Source organism: Lissotriton helveticus, chromosome 2_1, assembly GCF_964261635.1.
Source record: "Lissotriton helveticus chromosome 2_1, aLisHel1.1, whole genome shotgun sequence".
In the NCBI taxonomy this organism is placed as follows: domain Eukaryota; kingdom Metazoa; phylum Chordata; class Amphibia; order Caudata; family Salamandridae; genus Lissotriton; species Lissotriton helveticus.
The window spans coordinates 840,289,527-840,306,622 of NC_136059.1; the positions used below are offsets into that span (position 1 = coordinate 840,289,527).

General features: G+C 44.2%; 1 protein-coding gene and 1 long non-coding RNA gene across 2 annotated transcripts in view; one reads left to right on the forward strand and one right to left on the reverse strand.

Moving 5' to 3' along the window:
* The window catches only part of SRFBP1 (serum response factor binding protein 1), a 271,124-nt gene that overhangs the window by 222,748 nt on the left and 31,280 nt on the right, over positions 1-17,096 (forward strand). The window contains exon 7 of the mRNA XM_078675562.1: positions 11,630-11,667. Coding sequence (XP_078531688.1) covers positions 11,630-11,667 — 38 coding nt within the window. The remainder of the gene's footprint in view (positions 1-11,629; positions 11,668-17,096) is intronic.
* The window catches only part of LOC144818283 (uncharacterized), a 183,944-nt gene that overhangs the window by 54,814 nt on the left and 112,034 nt on the right, over positions 1-17,096 (reverse strand). The window lies entirely within an intron of this gene.

The following is a 17,096-nucleotide window of genomic DNA, read 5'->3' on the forward strand; positions in this document are numbered from 1 at the left end:
ATTGTGACCTAAAATTCTTGGTGAAACTGATAGTTAATCGCTTGACATTACTTATGCCTGATTTAGTGAGGCCAGACTATTTCAAGCATTCGGTCTCTCCGCACCTTCTCTCACTTCACTGGCTACCAGTAGCCAGCAGAATTAAATTTAAAGCACTAACGTTGGCCTTTAGATCACTGTATGGCACCTGCCCAAACTATCTGAAAACTCGGTTGCCGAGATATACCCAGGTCCGCTCCCTCCGTTCCAACTGTCGCGTTCAGCTTGTAGTTCCACGTGCTAGAAGGGTTCGGTTGGGAGGACGAACTTTCTCGGCCAATGTGGCGGCACTCTGGAACACCTTGCCCCCAGCGCTTCAGCAGGCCCCCTCCGAGCTCTGCTTTAAGCAAATGCTGAAGACCTGGCTTTTCACCCAACTGCGCTAGGCGCTCAACTCTGGTCCTCATGGTCAAACCTGTTCTTACAGCGCCGGGACACCTCCTTGTGAGGTAGCTGTTCGCGCTTTATAAAATGCTGTATTATTCTTATTCTTATTAATTAGTCTCTAGGTTACAGCAGCGCTAATCAGAACATGCCCTCAGATACACCAGTAGCCAGATATTAGTATTTATCTATGTAGATGATAAGACCATCTGTGTGAAGAACCCTAAGGAGTGCCTAAATAATAATGGGAATAGAAAACATTAGGAGCCCTCTCAGCATTATGATCAACTGTAGAAAACTGAAATCTTCCCCCTCATCAACAGCTCTAGGAAATTCATGCCTCACTTCCCCTTGTAGTGGTGTGAGGCATCCTTAAAATTCCTAGGCATGTAGATGAGTCAAGATAACAAAGTTGTTATGCGAGAAAATGATGGCACAGCAATCCTTAAGCTAAACACAAGCTAGGTGTTCCTCCTATTGCCACTGTAGGAGGAATAGAGCCGATAAAATTGGTGGCTCTCTGCAAGCTACCATACTGCTTCGTAAAGAAACCCCTGCTACTCTCCGTATCATTCTTTGGTACACTTAAAATCTAGTTGATCAAGTAACATGTATTGGCAAACAACCCAGTGTTGGATGGGACACTCTAACCAGACCTTTTCATCTGGGTGGGTTTGAAGCACAAGTCCAAAACTGTACTACTTATGCACAAAGTTTCATTTTTGCCACATACTGGCACCAACCTTTGCCATTCCTGCCACACATACACAAAATGTAGCCACTGCTGCAGGCATGGTCAGAGCATGGGATCAATTACGGAGAAAGGTAGTTCTCAACATATTATACTCCCTGTAATTACCCATTATCTACCACCCGTTACTACAAGTGACGTATGAGGCATGGATTCCGGGGACTCTGAAAATAGAAAGGAATACGTTGCATAAGCTACATATCAATAGTGTGAAGATGATGGGTATATATTAGACCAGTTGCAGTGTTTCTCCCAGACAGGCAATCTCTATCACATTGATTCTTTATTGTATGAAACTCTTTATGTACTGTCAAGTTGTAATCAAAATGAAATGAAATTCCTTAAATAAAATAAAGTCAATCGTAATGCTTTTCCATCTAACCCCCTACCCTGACCCAGATAAGAAGGTGTTGATTTCCTCAGCTAGCCTGTTTGTACCCTCTTTGAATGCAATGTCCTTCTAGGCAAGTACCTTATGCCGGAGGATCTCAGGAACTCACTGACACAATTGACACAAGATGGACAGGGCACAGCAAAGTATGTGTTGTGGGGTGTGGTGGCCTGCACAACTACCAACTGCAGTGACCATGCTATTGGTAACAAGATAATGCTATTGGCACCAGTGTACTGCAGAGAATGTTAATGTTAAGTGTTTTGTAAGCGCAACAGCTGCCCCAACAAAGAGGCGTCCCGGCGCTGCTAGATCCGAAAGAGACAGAACCTCAGGGGAAGCCAATCATGGACAGCAGAAGCCTATGAAGGTGGGAAAAGAAAGGTTTTAATAGCTTTCCGGAAAGCCAACAGGTTCTCCATTCCACGAATGTGGACCGGCAAGGAGTTCCATAATTTGGCTGCCAAGACCCGGAAGGAGCGACCACCACTGCGGCATAGTTTTGTCCGTGGTACAGCCACCTGATGTTGGCCCAGTGAGCGCAAGCTACGCTGGGGAACATACAGGGTCAGAAGTGGACGCAGTAGTGCCGGGCTCCCGGATTTAAGGATCTTGAATGCCAAAACGAGAGCTTTAAACTGGATCCGAGATGCGATCGGAAGCCAATGTAACCTTCCCATTGTGGTTCTAACAGAACACCTGCGGGGGAGTCCGACCAGAGTTCTCGCTGCCAAGTTATGAACCCGTTGGAGTCGCAATATCTCAGCTTTATTTGCGCCCAAGAGCAGCACGCTGGCATAGTCCAAACGCGATAAAATCGTAGCTTGGACAATAAGCTGACGTACTGTAGGATCGAAGTACTTCAGAATGGGTTTAAGGCCTCTTAACAGGCCCACACAAGTAGCTGCCACTCTCTTAGTGTGGGTCTGAAAGTTAAGTGAGGAGTCCATCCAGACTCCTAAGTTCTTAACTAGAGACTTTTGCTCTGGCATTGTGCCCAACGAAGCCGGCCACCAAAGCTCATTCCAGAGGGCGATGTTCTTCCCTATGAGCAACACCTCTGTTTTGCTAGTGTTAAGCTGCAGACAATTGTCTGTCATCCACTAGGGCTACTGCTGCCATCCCATCTCTGAACCTAGTGGCCAATGCAGATGACCCCTCGGCTAGGGTGATAACCAGCTGGGTATCATCAGCGTATGATACTAGCGTTAGGTCCCATTCTCTTGCCACAGCAGCAAGAGGCTGCACATAAAGATTAAATAGAGACGGGCTGAGTGCAGAGCCTTGCGGAACCCCCTGACCAATGGAATGGGACTGAGAGAGGAACGGTGACCCGGAAAGATCTCTCCTTTAGGAATGATCGAAACCACTCGAAGGCCGATCCCGTGATCCCTACAGCCTCCAGACGATACAGAAGAATATCATGCGACACCGTATCAAAGGCAGCGCTGAGGTCTAACAAGATCAGCGCTGCACTCTGACCGGCGTCGAGAATCATCCGTAGATGTTCAGTTGTGGCGAGAAGGCGGACTTGGTGCTATGGCCGGGCCTGAAACCGTTTTGAGACGATTCCAGAATATCATTATGGTTCATATATTGTGATAGGACATTATTCACATGCGCCTCAGCAATCTTGGCCACCCAAGGGAAATTGGTCTAAATTTTCCGGTTTAGACGGATCCAATGAGGGCTTCTTAATGATGGGAATACCCACGCCTGTTTCCAGGCCATCGGAACTCTGGCTGTGGAAAAGGACAGGTTGAGTATAAAGCCAGGCGGCTGTTGAAAGAGAGCCAGGGACTCAATAAATTGTGCCGGCCTCATAGGGTCCTATGGAGATCCAGATTTAACTTTGCTACATAGTTTGGCTAGCTCTTCCCTGGAAATCTCTGGTATGATTGCCAGGGTGGAACCGACAACCTTGGTATTAGCGGGCACATGTGGACCCGGGGAGTGCTGCGGAAATGTCTTATAGATCTTTTGCACTTTTTCGACAAAGAAAGTTGCAAGCTCATCGCACTGCTGTGCAGAGGTTAAACTAGATACCCTGGTTCTGGTGCTCTTTAGCTCTTGAACAATTTTAAAGATACATTTAGTGGGGTTAGAACTGGTTTTAATTTCTTCCACATAGAATGTAGCACGTGCAGAACAAATCGCTTTGTGATAAAGTTTTATTTTAGCCAGATAAATTACTTTATCCCCATCTTTGTAATCTTTCCTCCATGTCCGCTCAGCTTCTTGCATTCCTTCCTCAATGCTCTCAAAACCTCGCTGTACCATGGGTTAGAGATGGACCTACGCCCCTTAGTCCATTTAGCCGGAATAAAGGCGTCCAGACCCCTCACAATCCATTCACAAAAGGTAGTATACGCCACTTCCTGGTCAGACATGTCTCCCAGGGAAATTGTCCCTAGGAAGTCATGGAAGTCCTTCAATTTAAGTTTGTGCCAAGGCCTCTTGAAGGCCCGATTCACCCCTCTAACCTAAAAGGGTCGGAAATCTCCAGACTAGCTTTAATCAGGAAGTGAAATCAGCAGCCACATTTTTTAGGGAATGTCCAAGTGTCCCATCTGGACATGCTACAAGGGATCTAGACTGGTCAAAGAGAAGGCCAAATTGGAGCGCAAGTGATTCAAATATAGTTGCGCAACTGCACGGTGCTTGAGGTATTGTCCCTATCCAGACAATTTTGCCAACAGTTTAGAAAGTTTAGAGGCTATTTCAGAGACCTTGCTTAGTGGCAGCTTACCTTCCCAACCAGTGCAGCAGTAGATGCAGCTCTCTCTGGGCAGAGGACGTTGTGACGACCAAGGCCATTCACACCAGCAGAGACAGCTATACTTAAACTCTTCAACCTCATTTGCATGAGCTCCCAAGGCGCTTGGACTTGCCCTCTAAGGCCAACAATCAGCAGGTAGGGGGCATGATAATGATTCTTCCTCCAATTCAGGAGGTCCATCACATCAGCCTGGTGGGTCTTGCAATTAGTTCAAATTGGCTATGCTCTGGCTTTCATTTCATACTCGCCTCTTATTTTTATCTCTCAAGGTTGATTGTTCAGTAAACAATGCTGCTATCTTGATTCAAGAAGTCAATACCCTGCTGGCCAATGTTACCATTGAGCAGATGCCGCACTCCGAGAAGAGCGAGAGGTGCTGCTCACACACCTTCCTTAACCTGTTGAAAGATGGAGGACTAAGGCCTTTACTGGACTTCTGGTTATTGAATACTTTTCTGAAGAAAGAATAATTCAAACTGCTCATCCTGGCTCAAATTTTCCTGATGTTTATTTTCATGTAGCTCTCTGCATTCCTACAGATGTTACCTATGGGTCATGGTGAGGTTAGACAAGTTCTAATTCTCTGTGTTGCCCTTTGACCTTATATCTGCCCCCTCCGGTGTTCATGAAAGTGATGGCAGTGCTCACGTTTAATTTTTGGACATCTAGGATGCATGCATTCCTGTATCTTGATGACTGGCTGCTCCAGAGGGGCTCGCTGCTATCATTCATTAACCACTGTGGACAGCGGTCAGACTTTTGATCTCGTTGGGATTTTCCATCAATGAGCTGAAGACCCACCTGAACGCTACACAGTGGATTCCCTTCATAGTGGCTATCCTGGAGGACACAATAGCATTCAAAACCTTCCTACCGCCTCAGTGAGTCCAGGACATTGATTATGATCCAGACATTTCAGACTCAACACTGGAACTCAGTGATGATGGTTCGGAGGCTTCTTGGTATCCTGGCCTTGTGCATCCTTCATGTCCCTTGTGCCAGCAGGCGCATGCGGACCCTGCAATGCAACCTAGGGTTTCACTGGACCCAGCATTGTGGTTGTCTTTTCAACGCTCAGCACATCTCAAGAGACACCTCCAGACGTTGTGTGGTCTTAAAACTTCCCTTAGACCCTACTCTCATTCGTGTGTGGTTGGTTACAGACAAACCCTAGTCTGACTTCCTGCTGGCCATCTCCCTTCCACACCCAGACTTCATGGTCCTGACAGATACGTCTCTGCCTGGGGGGATAGTTGGGCTCATTGCCTGGGGGGGGGGGGGGGGGTAGTTTTGTAACTGGAGATCAGAGACCTTCAGTCTCTAGTGGGCAGCTAGTTCCACATCACTTTTGATGTTTTGGGTGATCTGTTCAGCCTTGAAGGCCTGCCTGCTGATCAGAAGGCTACTATGTGGTACTTCAGCAAGCAGAGTGGAGTTGGATACAGAGACATATTCCAGAATGCTCTACACCTCTGGAGGTGGCTAGGCCAGAAGATGATCTTTCTGATAACCAACCACCTAGTGCAGTCCCAGAATGCGAGAGCTGACAAGCAGAGTAAACATTGTCTGGCAGACCAAGAGTAGCGTCTCCATCCCTAGGTGGCACAGGGCATCTTCAATGAGTGGGGGGTGCCTTGGCTAGATCTGTTTGGCGCATAGTCAAGAGTGCACAATATCAGTGCTTCCGCACACTGGATTATCTTTCAAAATAGACACTGGCAGACATATTCCTTCTGCAATAGGGTATGGGTCTCCCGTATGTTATCCTAGCACTGCCTCTCCTTACAGTTCTGAGGAAAGTCAGTACATACTCGGCCTAAGTCAACTTATTAGCCCTGGACTGAAACAGGAGAGTGTGGTACTCGGTGGTCTAGGGCCTGAGCATTTTCCTTCTGTTGGACAAGGCCCTCTCTGCAGGGTCACCCTCAAACATTTTGCCATGACCCATCCTGCTAATCAGTACTAAAGCGCTTGGGCTCTCTCCTTCAAACATGATAAAATTGGCTTACACCTGATTACATTTTTTAAAATGCACCTTTTAGAAAGTTGGCATTTTCCTGCCCTAAACTATTTGGATGACAACAGCCTCCCCTGGATCACGTAACTGGCAACTTCCCACTTGTAACTCAATAGTCTGTGCTCTGCCTTCACACAAAGGACTTGTCACCCCTACATTGTTCATGCAGCCAGCTTGGAGCCTGGGCAGAGGAGTCAGGAAACTTCAAGCACTTCATAGGGATTTCTCTAGAAATTTCTCCCACTTCAATGAAGGCACCATGGGTAAAAGCATTTGCAATGCAATAGGTCTCGCATTGATTAAGTTTGAGCTATTGGCATTGCTAAATATTGCACCGCCAATTGCAACAAAAGTCTATAAATTGTAGGCCAAAAAAATGTGTATTTATTTTTGTAGCAATGGTGGCATGAGGCGCTTTAGATTAATATGTTTAAAAGTAAAGTGCGCCATACTGCGATTGCTACAATAGTTAATTGTGGATTTGTTAACAGTTGATGTGTGCACTGATGGCTGGTGGTGTGTGTGCCTGTAGAAAGTGTGCACTGATAGCTGGTGGTGTGTGTGCCTGGTGGAAGTGTGCACTGCCGACTGGTGGTGTGTGTGCCTGGTGAAAGCGTTCACTGACGGCTGGTGTCCACCCGAGACAGCAGACCTAACCAGAAGTTGCAAAGTGTTACACTGTAGACAGTAGGGCTTTTTCTCAGGTTACCCAATGCTACAGCGGGTGCAAATGGGAGAAGAGCTATGCCTCGGGAAGCACATGAGTTAAAGACTTGCACCTTAGTAGGACAGTCTCACAAGTTGCACATACAACACCGTGGGTGAAAGTAAGACAAAAGAGCTACTGGAAAGTATTCACAGATGTAAAAGGCTTGCAACTGTGGCAGAAGGATTGTCTTTCAGGTAAGATGATACACCAGGTGGAATGAGAGATATTAGCTGTGTATAGGCTTGCACGTAGATTGTGGAGCTGTTGATCTGGATAGCTAGTGATACTGTTGGCGTAAATGAGAGATGACTTGGCATTCATGATAAGCTGGAATGAAAGGCTTGTACGTAGATTGCAGGACTGTCTCTCAGGTTACGTAGATGATAGTGGGCCTAAATAAAAGATAAGCTGTCTCATAGGATGTACTTGAATGAAAAGTTTGCACCCATTTCTCAGGCTACATAACTCTGGGTACACATTGGATGCAAATGAGACAGTAGGCTTATCTCTCAGGGTCCACAGGTGCTGCAGGTTGATGCTTCCCTATTCAGGGACACAACTGCAGACTTCGAATTATCAGGACATACTTGAAAACAGTAAATAAAAAAAGAAAGCACTGTAAATGTGTTTTAAAGGTGCCCTAATGACACCGACTGATAATTTATGTAAACAAAAACAGAAAAATCCATGTTAAAAATGTATTTAAACGATTTATATCAAGTTATATCCAAGTACCATATCTGCCCTTTGCAGAGCCTGAAAACGTGAACAAACTGCTGAGATATATCTCTGAAGCAGTTAGCAACCCTATAGAAACTGTTTAGATTTGCAATAGCCAGAATGTGTAAAACTCATTTGACTCGCTATGGGTGACATGATCCACTTTAGCCAAGACATAGAAAGCACGATATGGTAAGTATAACATTTAATATTTGAAATACAGGCTCAATAGATGCATTAATTAGTGCACTGGGCCTCTAAGGGGCGGTCGATACATTTTGTGTACTATTCACTGTCCTAAACACAAACTGGTTCGTAAGACTGAACCAGTATGGAATGTTTTTTTTCACAATATGAATGTAATTTAACGCAGCCACAATAAAGCATTTAACAACATATATGTGCAGCATGTCTTCATCTACAAAGATTGTGCAGGAACAAGCAACATCACAATGTAAACACAATAGTTTCCCACCGAGCACATTCAACAGGGTGGTACCGAGTTGAGGCTCTGTACTTTATTTGTTAGCAGTACTTACATTTGGGTAGGTGGGAAGGGGACAACATCACTAGAGGGTACAATTAATAAACTTTCTACACCTTTGTTTTACAACTAACGACATGTAAACATTTGATCTTCCTTCCTGCAACGAAGGGGATACATCATATTTTGCTACATCATTAAGTGCAGAAAAAGAGAAGAATAAGAGAAGGACATTTGGGGGCTTCACGATCGTTTTCAAAATACTCCCCCATCATACTAACATTTAAATACTCACAAAGAGCTGATGTGTGTTTTCAGAGTATGAAGGGGAACGAATCGCTGAGATTCAGTAAGAGCTTAGAGAAAGTATTATCTCCAAACAGAAACCTTTTTCCTGTCCAGAGGAAACATTACAACGAGGAGCACATGCACGGTGCTTTTGGCTCTTGCAGCTTCACTGACAGAGCTGAGAGTGTTACACTGCATTCTGGTACTTGCAGTTCTTGGTTTTAGACGATTATACATCAAAACTACCAATGCCATACATTATATTAAAAGCATAAGTCTGTGAGTAATTCAGCCATGCACGGTACAGCTTGAGAGCAATTTGTGTAAAAAAAAAAAAAAGAAAAACTTTTTTTTATCACCCCCGAAGTATGGACCCACGCTAGGGACACAAAATGACACGTTATGTAGGAAACATTTGTAAAACCATCCATGATCGGATGAACACACATGGAGCTTTAAAAACAAGGAAATAAAAAAGCCGCTTAAAGCCAAAGCGGGAGAGGGAAGTGCACAGAACAGACACCCGTGTACCGCTTTGATGAAAGTAAACAAACGCTGGTGGAAAGCCATAGCGGGAGGGGGAATTGCACGAAAGACTCAAGGCCGTCATTGCTAATAAAAAAGAAGTTATTACCACAGGGTCTGTGCTCCTGGCTTCAGTCTGTCACCAGGAGTCAGGCTGCCCAAACACGAACTCTGCAAGTCTCTGGGAAACCTCTCTGAATACGGTTTTCCCAATAACAAAGGCAAGCTGGAGTGGATGCCTGCTTGTGCCCCTGGGGGGACCGTATAGTGCATATTCATACTGGAGCACTGCAGTCGGTCCCTGCTTGTGCCCCAGGGGCACTAGAAGGAGCACGCTACATGTGAGCAATGCCGAAGGCAGGGAAGCCTGAAATTGAAAGGCAGCTGTGCGCAAAGACTTTGTGCGCGTTGCTGCTCCTACCTGGCAATAAATAGCCAGCGTGCTGGAAAGTCTCCAATTACAAAGGAAGACTACAGCTTGGAAAACAGATGGCACTGAAACAAGTGCAAGCAGAGTGTAATAACACTGTAGTTAGCCACCGCTGTATCGGGACTACAAGGAAGTTAGGAAATCACCAACAGGAAAGGAGATAACAACACTAACACAACTAAACCAATAGCAAACAGAAAGACAAATAAGATTAGATTTATCCCAACATACAGATTACTTCAAGTCTCGTTGAGCCAGCGCATGCGCTGCCAAACACGAGACCTAAAAAAGGGACTCTCAGACCCACTCTTCTGATCACTTTCTGTACCTGCGGAAGGTCTCTCAGAGGACTGTTCACTGCTGTGGCCTGCCTTGTACTCCACAAGACTGCTTTGCTACCTGGAGCCTGCCTTGAACCCTCAGAGGCCTGCCCTGCTGCTTGAGCTCTGCAGTCCTGGATCGTTCGTAATGGTGCTAAAAGTGGCCAGATAGCCAAATCCAAAACTTCTTGTATACGGCCGTGTTCGATCATGGTCTGCCTTTTTTCTTTTTTTCACTTTAACCCAGTCTTGCGTGACTAGATGTTCGCGGTTAGCGCTTGATCTTTTAGGCACTAGATTTTACAAAACATTTTTAAAATTCATTAAGCGGGTCCTATTAATTGGATTTTTGTCATTTTGGTGTCACATAATTTATTGAAATGCACTCTATTTTTCCAAATTGGTGTGGGATTTTTCTTGTGTTGTTTTTTCATTTCATTACTGTCCGTGTGCCGCATAAATACTTTACAACTTGCCTCTAAGTTAGGCCTGACTGCTTTTGTGCCAAGCTACCAGTCGATTAATCACATGTTAATTTAGTGACTCTTGCTCCATTTTACTTTCTTTTGCAAGTTTTACTTGGTATACTCTAAAAGGTTTTTAATTCTTTTAATCCGAGTTTGCGACATCACAAGATGTGCAGAGGCCCAGTTGTATTTGCATGGGTTAAACTCGCCTACACTTTGTTTTTGTATTTGTTCTTTTCTAAAGGTACTATCGCTAAGTGAAAACAAATGCTGATCTTCTTAGTTTTACTTGCCTATTCAGTAATTCTTGGACTTGGAGTCCCATGTCAGGATTCACTTTCTTTGTTCACTGAGGATACTGATTGTATCTGCTGGTTCTAGACTTGTTTTATTGGGAAGACCATGAGATGTTTTAATGAGGTTTTCTATGTTTGAATTGTGCTTTTAGGACTGTGTCTTACCGACGAAATATAATACTATCTGATCTAGTGACTCTTGTGGTTCACTCTGATGGGGTTTCTGGCTGTTGGTTAAATAGGGGGGTCACAACTCCTTCCCCCTTTTCAATCAACAACCCAAATTCTCACAACTTCTGATCCGGCTACACCATGTGAGAAGATTCTTTGGACTTTTCACCTGAAGTCACAGATATTCTTGTAGCCAGACTTCCATACAGAGTCTGTGGTTAGAAATATCCAGCAGAAAAACAAGTTACTTACCTTTGATAATGCTCTTCCTCGTGGATACTCTATCCAACCTCAGATTTCTCATTGCCCTCCCACTTCTCCATGGTTGGTGTGGGTTTCAGAACCTCATCATAAGATCCCAGGTTAGATGTAGGCACACTGTACTGCAAGTTGTTCTAAGTGCTGTAGAGTGCTTTTAAGGAGGAAGATTAAGGAACTGGCATTAGCGCGGTGGGCTGGAGCTTATATGCATCTCTGTTCCATCACTTCTAGGGCAGAATGACATCATCACAGAGTCATATATCTTCTGCCTGCGCCCGGGGAGCGTTGCTGAAAAAATTCTTCAGATCCAGTCTGACACATAACTTTATCCAACAGGTGAGGAATCTGTTGTTAAAAGTATCCACCAGAAAGAGCTTTTCCAAAGTAAGTAACTTGTTCTATAGGGACAATATCTACCCCCACAAAATGTAATTAATGTTATGCAATTGCCGCCTCAGCAGAGTATGCTGAATACATGTTGCATACTCCGTGGCAGACATGGTCTCTAGTAATATGTACCAAGCTGAACAAAATATAAACATGCATGCACTAAAAGTTTGACTATTTTAAAATGGTTTTATCATGTTTTTTTTTTAGAAATTTTAAAGACGAGCCAAAGATGAATAAAAGAACAGGTATTGTGTTTATGTGTAAACCTCTAGCTGTATAATTCAGCTATGAAAATGTATTTCCTATGTTCGTCGTCATTTATTGTAATTAAACCACTATACCTTAGCATTATGTGAAGTTCCTTGGTTGGGTTTCTGTTTAACCCCATCAGTTAAACTATATCAGGGTTCACCAGAAGGAACGGGAGAGACTAAAAAGATATTTGTTTCGTTTGTGCAACCTTGTAATTATGGAAAATTTGCCTCATTGTTACTAGTTCAATCTCATGCCCTCATTAGGAGTTCCCCCGATTTAAGTGCAGAGAAACCGTAAGGCCAGCATATCAAATTTAAATTGGTATCCTGGTGTGATGGAAGATAAATAATAGATGACCTGTACATAACGTGGGTTAGCAGGAGGATTTATTTAGCTTCATGCAGGGATGTACAAGTAGAACCATATACAGACAGACAAGCCAACCCCACCGGGAGCAGATGTTATCAGAAGCTCTGCCCACGTCTAACTGCCTATGACAACTTCCACAGAACCTTAACCGCACAGTGTTCTTAGGCATAATGGGAGAGCTGCATGGCAAGTCACAGCACTTTGCTACATTTCACAAACAAGTAAACCGAAAAGATAAACACATTTGTTAAGACCTCAGGAAAAAGACCCTAAAACCACACAGAAGTGAACAGCGTAGCAACAAAATGTGAAGATTTTGGTTTTTATTCATTAATATAGTTTGTATTGCCGGCCTACTCCCTGGCACAGCAGAGCACTTCACATGCAAGAAGAATACATATAAACTACATTGATGAGAGAGATGGAAAAAAGAAGTTGAGAGTTCCAAAGCCTGGAGCACTAAACAAGACAAAAGTGTTCTAGGATGTTTTTGCTTTTTTGAAGACTGGAATTTCTAGAAATAATCAGCTTTTGTTCTTGGTGTTTCTGCGGTCTTCAATGAGTTAAAGTTTATCATTGAAATTATGATGGCTGACCGGTATATACTGCTTTATGATTTACGCAAGCAATCTTAGTTCTTGCTGCCAAGGGGCAACAGTTGAGGTCTGTTAGAATGCATCTGATGTGGTGTGATTTCTGGCTCCCATGAGCAGCTGAACATATAGCCGATTTTAGAACAGCCAGGGTGAATATAGGCAAGCATGCCGAGACTGCGTTTCCTCCATCTTAATGGCTCAGGACTAGAGCCTGTACTGTTGATCTGAAGTCTGAATGACAAATGTACAGTTTTAGTATCCTGAGCAGATGGAGTTAAAAAGAGGTAAGATTAGGCAATTTGCCGGTGTGGTCGTCTCTTAGGTTGAGAGGTTGGTCTTTCAGAAAGCCCATACCAATCTGGGAGAAAAATCCAAAGGGGTGTAGAGATTCTAGCCACTTATGTATGTACGACGGCGAGTCAATGGTGCAAAGGAACACAAATTCAGTTTAGTTGGATTTAGTTTCAGATCGAGAGACAAATTCACTTGTTTGGCTTTTTGAGGTAGATATTCATATGGCTGGCTAGGTTGAACTCCTGGATATTGTTGGATTGAGTTAGTGTGACTAGTACTTTCACACAACGCTTATAGAGCTATGAAGAGAAGATTGAGCCTTGAGGAACTCCACGTTTGACTGGAATGATGGGTGATTCAAATGAGTTTAGTTTTTCAAACTGCAGTCTTGAGGACATTAAGGATTTCAACCAATTCAGGACTCTAACATTAAATCCCATTCTTAAAGATAAGATGTACATAAGGGAGAGGTGGTCAAAGATGTTGAAACCGCTGAAAGATTCCCCTTCATTCAGGATTTTTAGGACATCATCTAGTACCTGAATTGTTGCTGTTTCCGTACTGTGTTTGAATCATATACAGATTGGAAGTAATTGACTACATTGTTTTTGGAGATATGGGCAATAAGGTATGAGGCAGCTGCTTTCTCAATAATTTTCCTCAGGATGGAAGTTAGACAATCTGTCTGAGCTTTTGTAGGTTGCTGGGGTCAAGGTATATCTTTTTAATACTAGGAGTTATCTGACTGGTTTTGAAGGAAGATGGAAAGTCACCTTCTTCAAGAGTGATACTTATAATTTTGGGAACAAGGGATGCAATATCTTGCAAGCAACTTTTTAGATGAACCAATTGTATGAGGTCCTTTGAGTATGATGAAGGGGTGGGGTTAAAGTTAAGATGATTTGTGTGACTTCCCACAGATCAAGTTTTTGGATGGGAGACCATTTTGATGTTTCTGCTGCAGGACTGTTGAGTGTTGAAAGACAATTTGCTAGCCCTAAGCTCTTTGTGTGTAGAGAGATTTCTGAGAGAAGAATCTGGCTAAGTTATTGACAAACGTTTGGGATCTGTGGATTTACGTTTGAAGAGTTAGGTTTTTGCTGTGCTTTATTTTCTGATGGATACTTCTAACCACAGATACTTCAGCTTTAGAATGTCCCCAGGCACCAGAATGGATCCAGAGAATTCTTCAGCAGTGCTCCTGTGCACTGAAAGGGGGGTCTCATGTAGCTCCATGGAGACTCTGTACCGCCCCTGATGTAATAGAATGGAGTTATAAATAAGCATCACCCCTGAATGCTGATATCAGTATCTTTCTTTCTACACCCTTCAATGTGGATCTGGAGCTCACTCCCGACATTTCTGGTTTCCAGATGACTCAGAAATTTACCTCTGAAGTGTATGAGGAACAATGTCTTCTCTGAAATACCAAAGCATTCAAGCTGTGGTGTGACTGCAGAAATGAGAGAGCAATAACAGACTTGCACGATGTGTGTCTTTGGTGCATGAGTTCTGCTCATTACTCGTAGTTGTGTGATAAATGAGCCCTTACGAACCTGAAGGTGATCAAGGGAGTGGAAGTCAAAACACTATGTCGCCAAAAATTAGAAGAGGTTGCACTCAAAACAAAAGCCCTGCACAAAGTCCAAAGGTCATTCGCAATCTTTTTCAGGAAGCTGGCCTCGCACAGAGTCCTGTATGCTCTCAAAGTCTTCTGGAAAGGCAAAGAGGCTCCGACCTTAAGTTCAAGAAATCTTACCTGAACTTGTTCCCATTCTACTACCTGAAATCATGTACAAAGGCACATGAGCATCAATCAAATAGATTATAGCCCACTAGCTTCTTTTGACACAGATCCAGTCCTTTATCTGGTCCAGGAGCACTCTTCACTGGGTCATCGTTAACCTCTTAGTAGATAGCGGCCTACAGGAAAACCATGCTGCAGCTCTTTCAGATGCTGCCTGCTCTCTCTGGTGTGCCTTTGGGTGACACAGATCCACAAGGAACTCAAGTTGGACTTTTGCCAGCAGGCCCTCCCTTGGCGCTAACTGACTCCGTGGACCTGTTCCTGGGCCAGTAGCAGCACTGGTTCAGATTGTCACCTTGGCCCTTTGGATCCACACTATCCCATTTCCAGGCCTGTGCCAATGCTGCCTCCGTCTGCATAAGCCCTAACACTGAGCGATCATTGTCCCTCTCCAGACCTATGCCTTGCTGCGAGATTACAAAAATGCAGCCACTCAATGCTCTGCTAGACTCTAATCCTTGACCCCTATCTCAACTGCAATGCTATTAGAGACTAGAGTCCTTATTCGGATCTGACTCTGACACTATTCAGGGATTCAAAATATTCCCCATAACATGGATGATAAGGAGGTGGACAGCCTGCCTTCCCCTCATTATACTGATGACATGTTATACCCTGACTTATACAATGCCAGTGAGCTAGATACATCTCCATTGAATTAGCTGGACTCTTCACATGAGACACCAATGGAAGAAAGTGCCCCTTTTGCAGTAGTTGTGTTAAAGGTGGTAGATTTGCTGTTGAAAACAAGGCACATTTATTAACTGTGATCCTTCAACCAGGTCCTAGCTCCCCTGAGCTACTTGTCTACAATGTGCTTGGTACCCCTGTTAGTGCCACCTATGGTCAGGTGGCACAGGCCTGCCCCTGTGATCCTAGTATTCTGACAAGACATCCTACACCTGAGAGACTATTGGTGCGGGCCTCAATAGGCCAAGGCAACTCCTAAGGCCGTTCCAAACCTACCCCCCAGACTGTCTTTGAAAGGAGAACAACTCTTTGGCTAGTTTAGTATTACAGGCAGTGTGTCTTCAGGACAGGTATACCCGTTCTTTATTAGACATGGCCAGCAAGATATTGCTGACCCACCTGGAGGACCTCAGACACAGGCTGGTTCAGCTGATACAGGATGGCAGTAGTCCGAGATGTCCTGTGGGCTGGCTTGGACACCACAGACTGCTTTGGCAGAGCTATTGGTATTAATGTTGTGCTTACAAGGCATGACTGGAAGAAATAAACTGGGTTTTCAAGAGATGTCCAAGCCTTGATGAACATGCCCATGGATGGCTTCTATTAATTTGAAGAAAGGCTAATTCGGCTCTCAAACTATTTAAGGGCAGTCGACCCGCAGCATTATCCCTGTGTCTCCAGCCAAGCAGTTCCATCAACATTCTGGTGGTATTCAAAGGATCTACCTTGCAGACAATACCAACCCTCCCAACCTCTTAAGCAACAACAAGCCTGAACATTTTGGGGCAAAGTACAGCTTCTCCTCCCCTGCTGCAAAACCTCTTTAACTTTCTCTCACAAGGAGTAGGAGTCAGAATATGACTTTTCCTCCACAGCTTTTGATCCATCATGTAGGACAGATCGATTTTGCAAAGCATTAAAAGGGGTTATACCTTGCCTTTCATTTCTTCCCCATTCCTCCTCCTCAGAGCGATGCTCAGCAGATCATTATGCGATTTTGATGTATGAAGTCAACCTTCTACTGGCAAAGGGTACCATTGAATGGGTGTCTGGTTTTGTGAGACGAAAGGGTTGGCATTTGAGATAAATACTTGTACTAAAGGACGTAGGCATCATGACTATCCTGGCCCTCCACCCACTGAAAGACTTTCTGAGGAAAGATACATACAAAATACAAACCATGTCTCAGATTATTTTGTCTCTGGACCCAGGAGACTATATGGTGTCCTTCATCTAGCAGCACAGGTGAATCTATACACACTGCCTGCACTCCCACTGGCTTTATTTGCAGTTCATGGTGAAATTGGAACATTTCCAATTTGCCATGCTCCTTTTTTTTATTATCTTGGTCCCTTGGCTGTTCTCAAAGTGACAGTTGTGGTTACTGCCCACCTTCAGAGTTGGGAATACATGTGTGCCCGCACCTCTATGACTGGCTGCTCTAGGTGGGCATGTCAAAGTCATTCGTTGTCACCTTCAGACTACGGACAGACTCCTGATATCCTTGAGGTTTTCCATTAACAAGTCAAAAACCCACTTGAGTGCGGTACAGAGGATTCCTTTCATAGGGTCTATGCTGGACATAGTGGCGTTCTAAGCTTTTCCATATCTGCAACAAATCCACAGCCATGCAAAGTACCACACATCAGGCTTTAGAGTAACG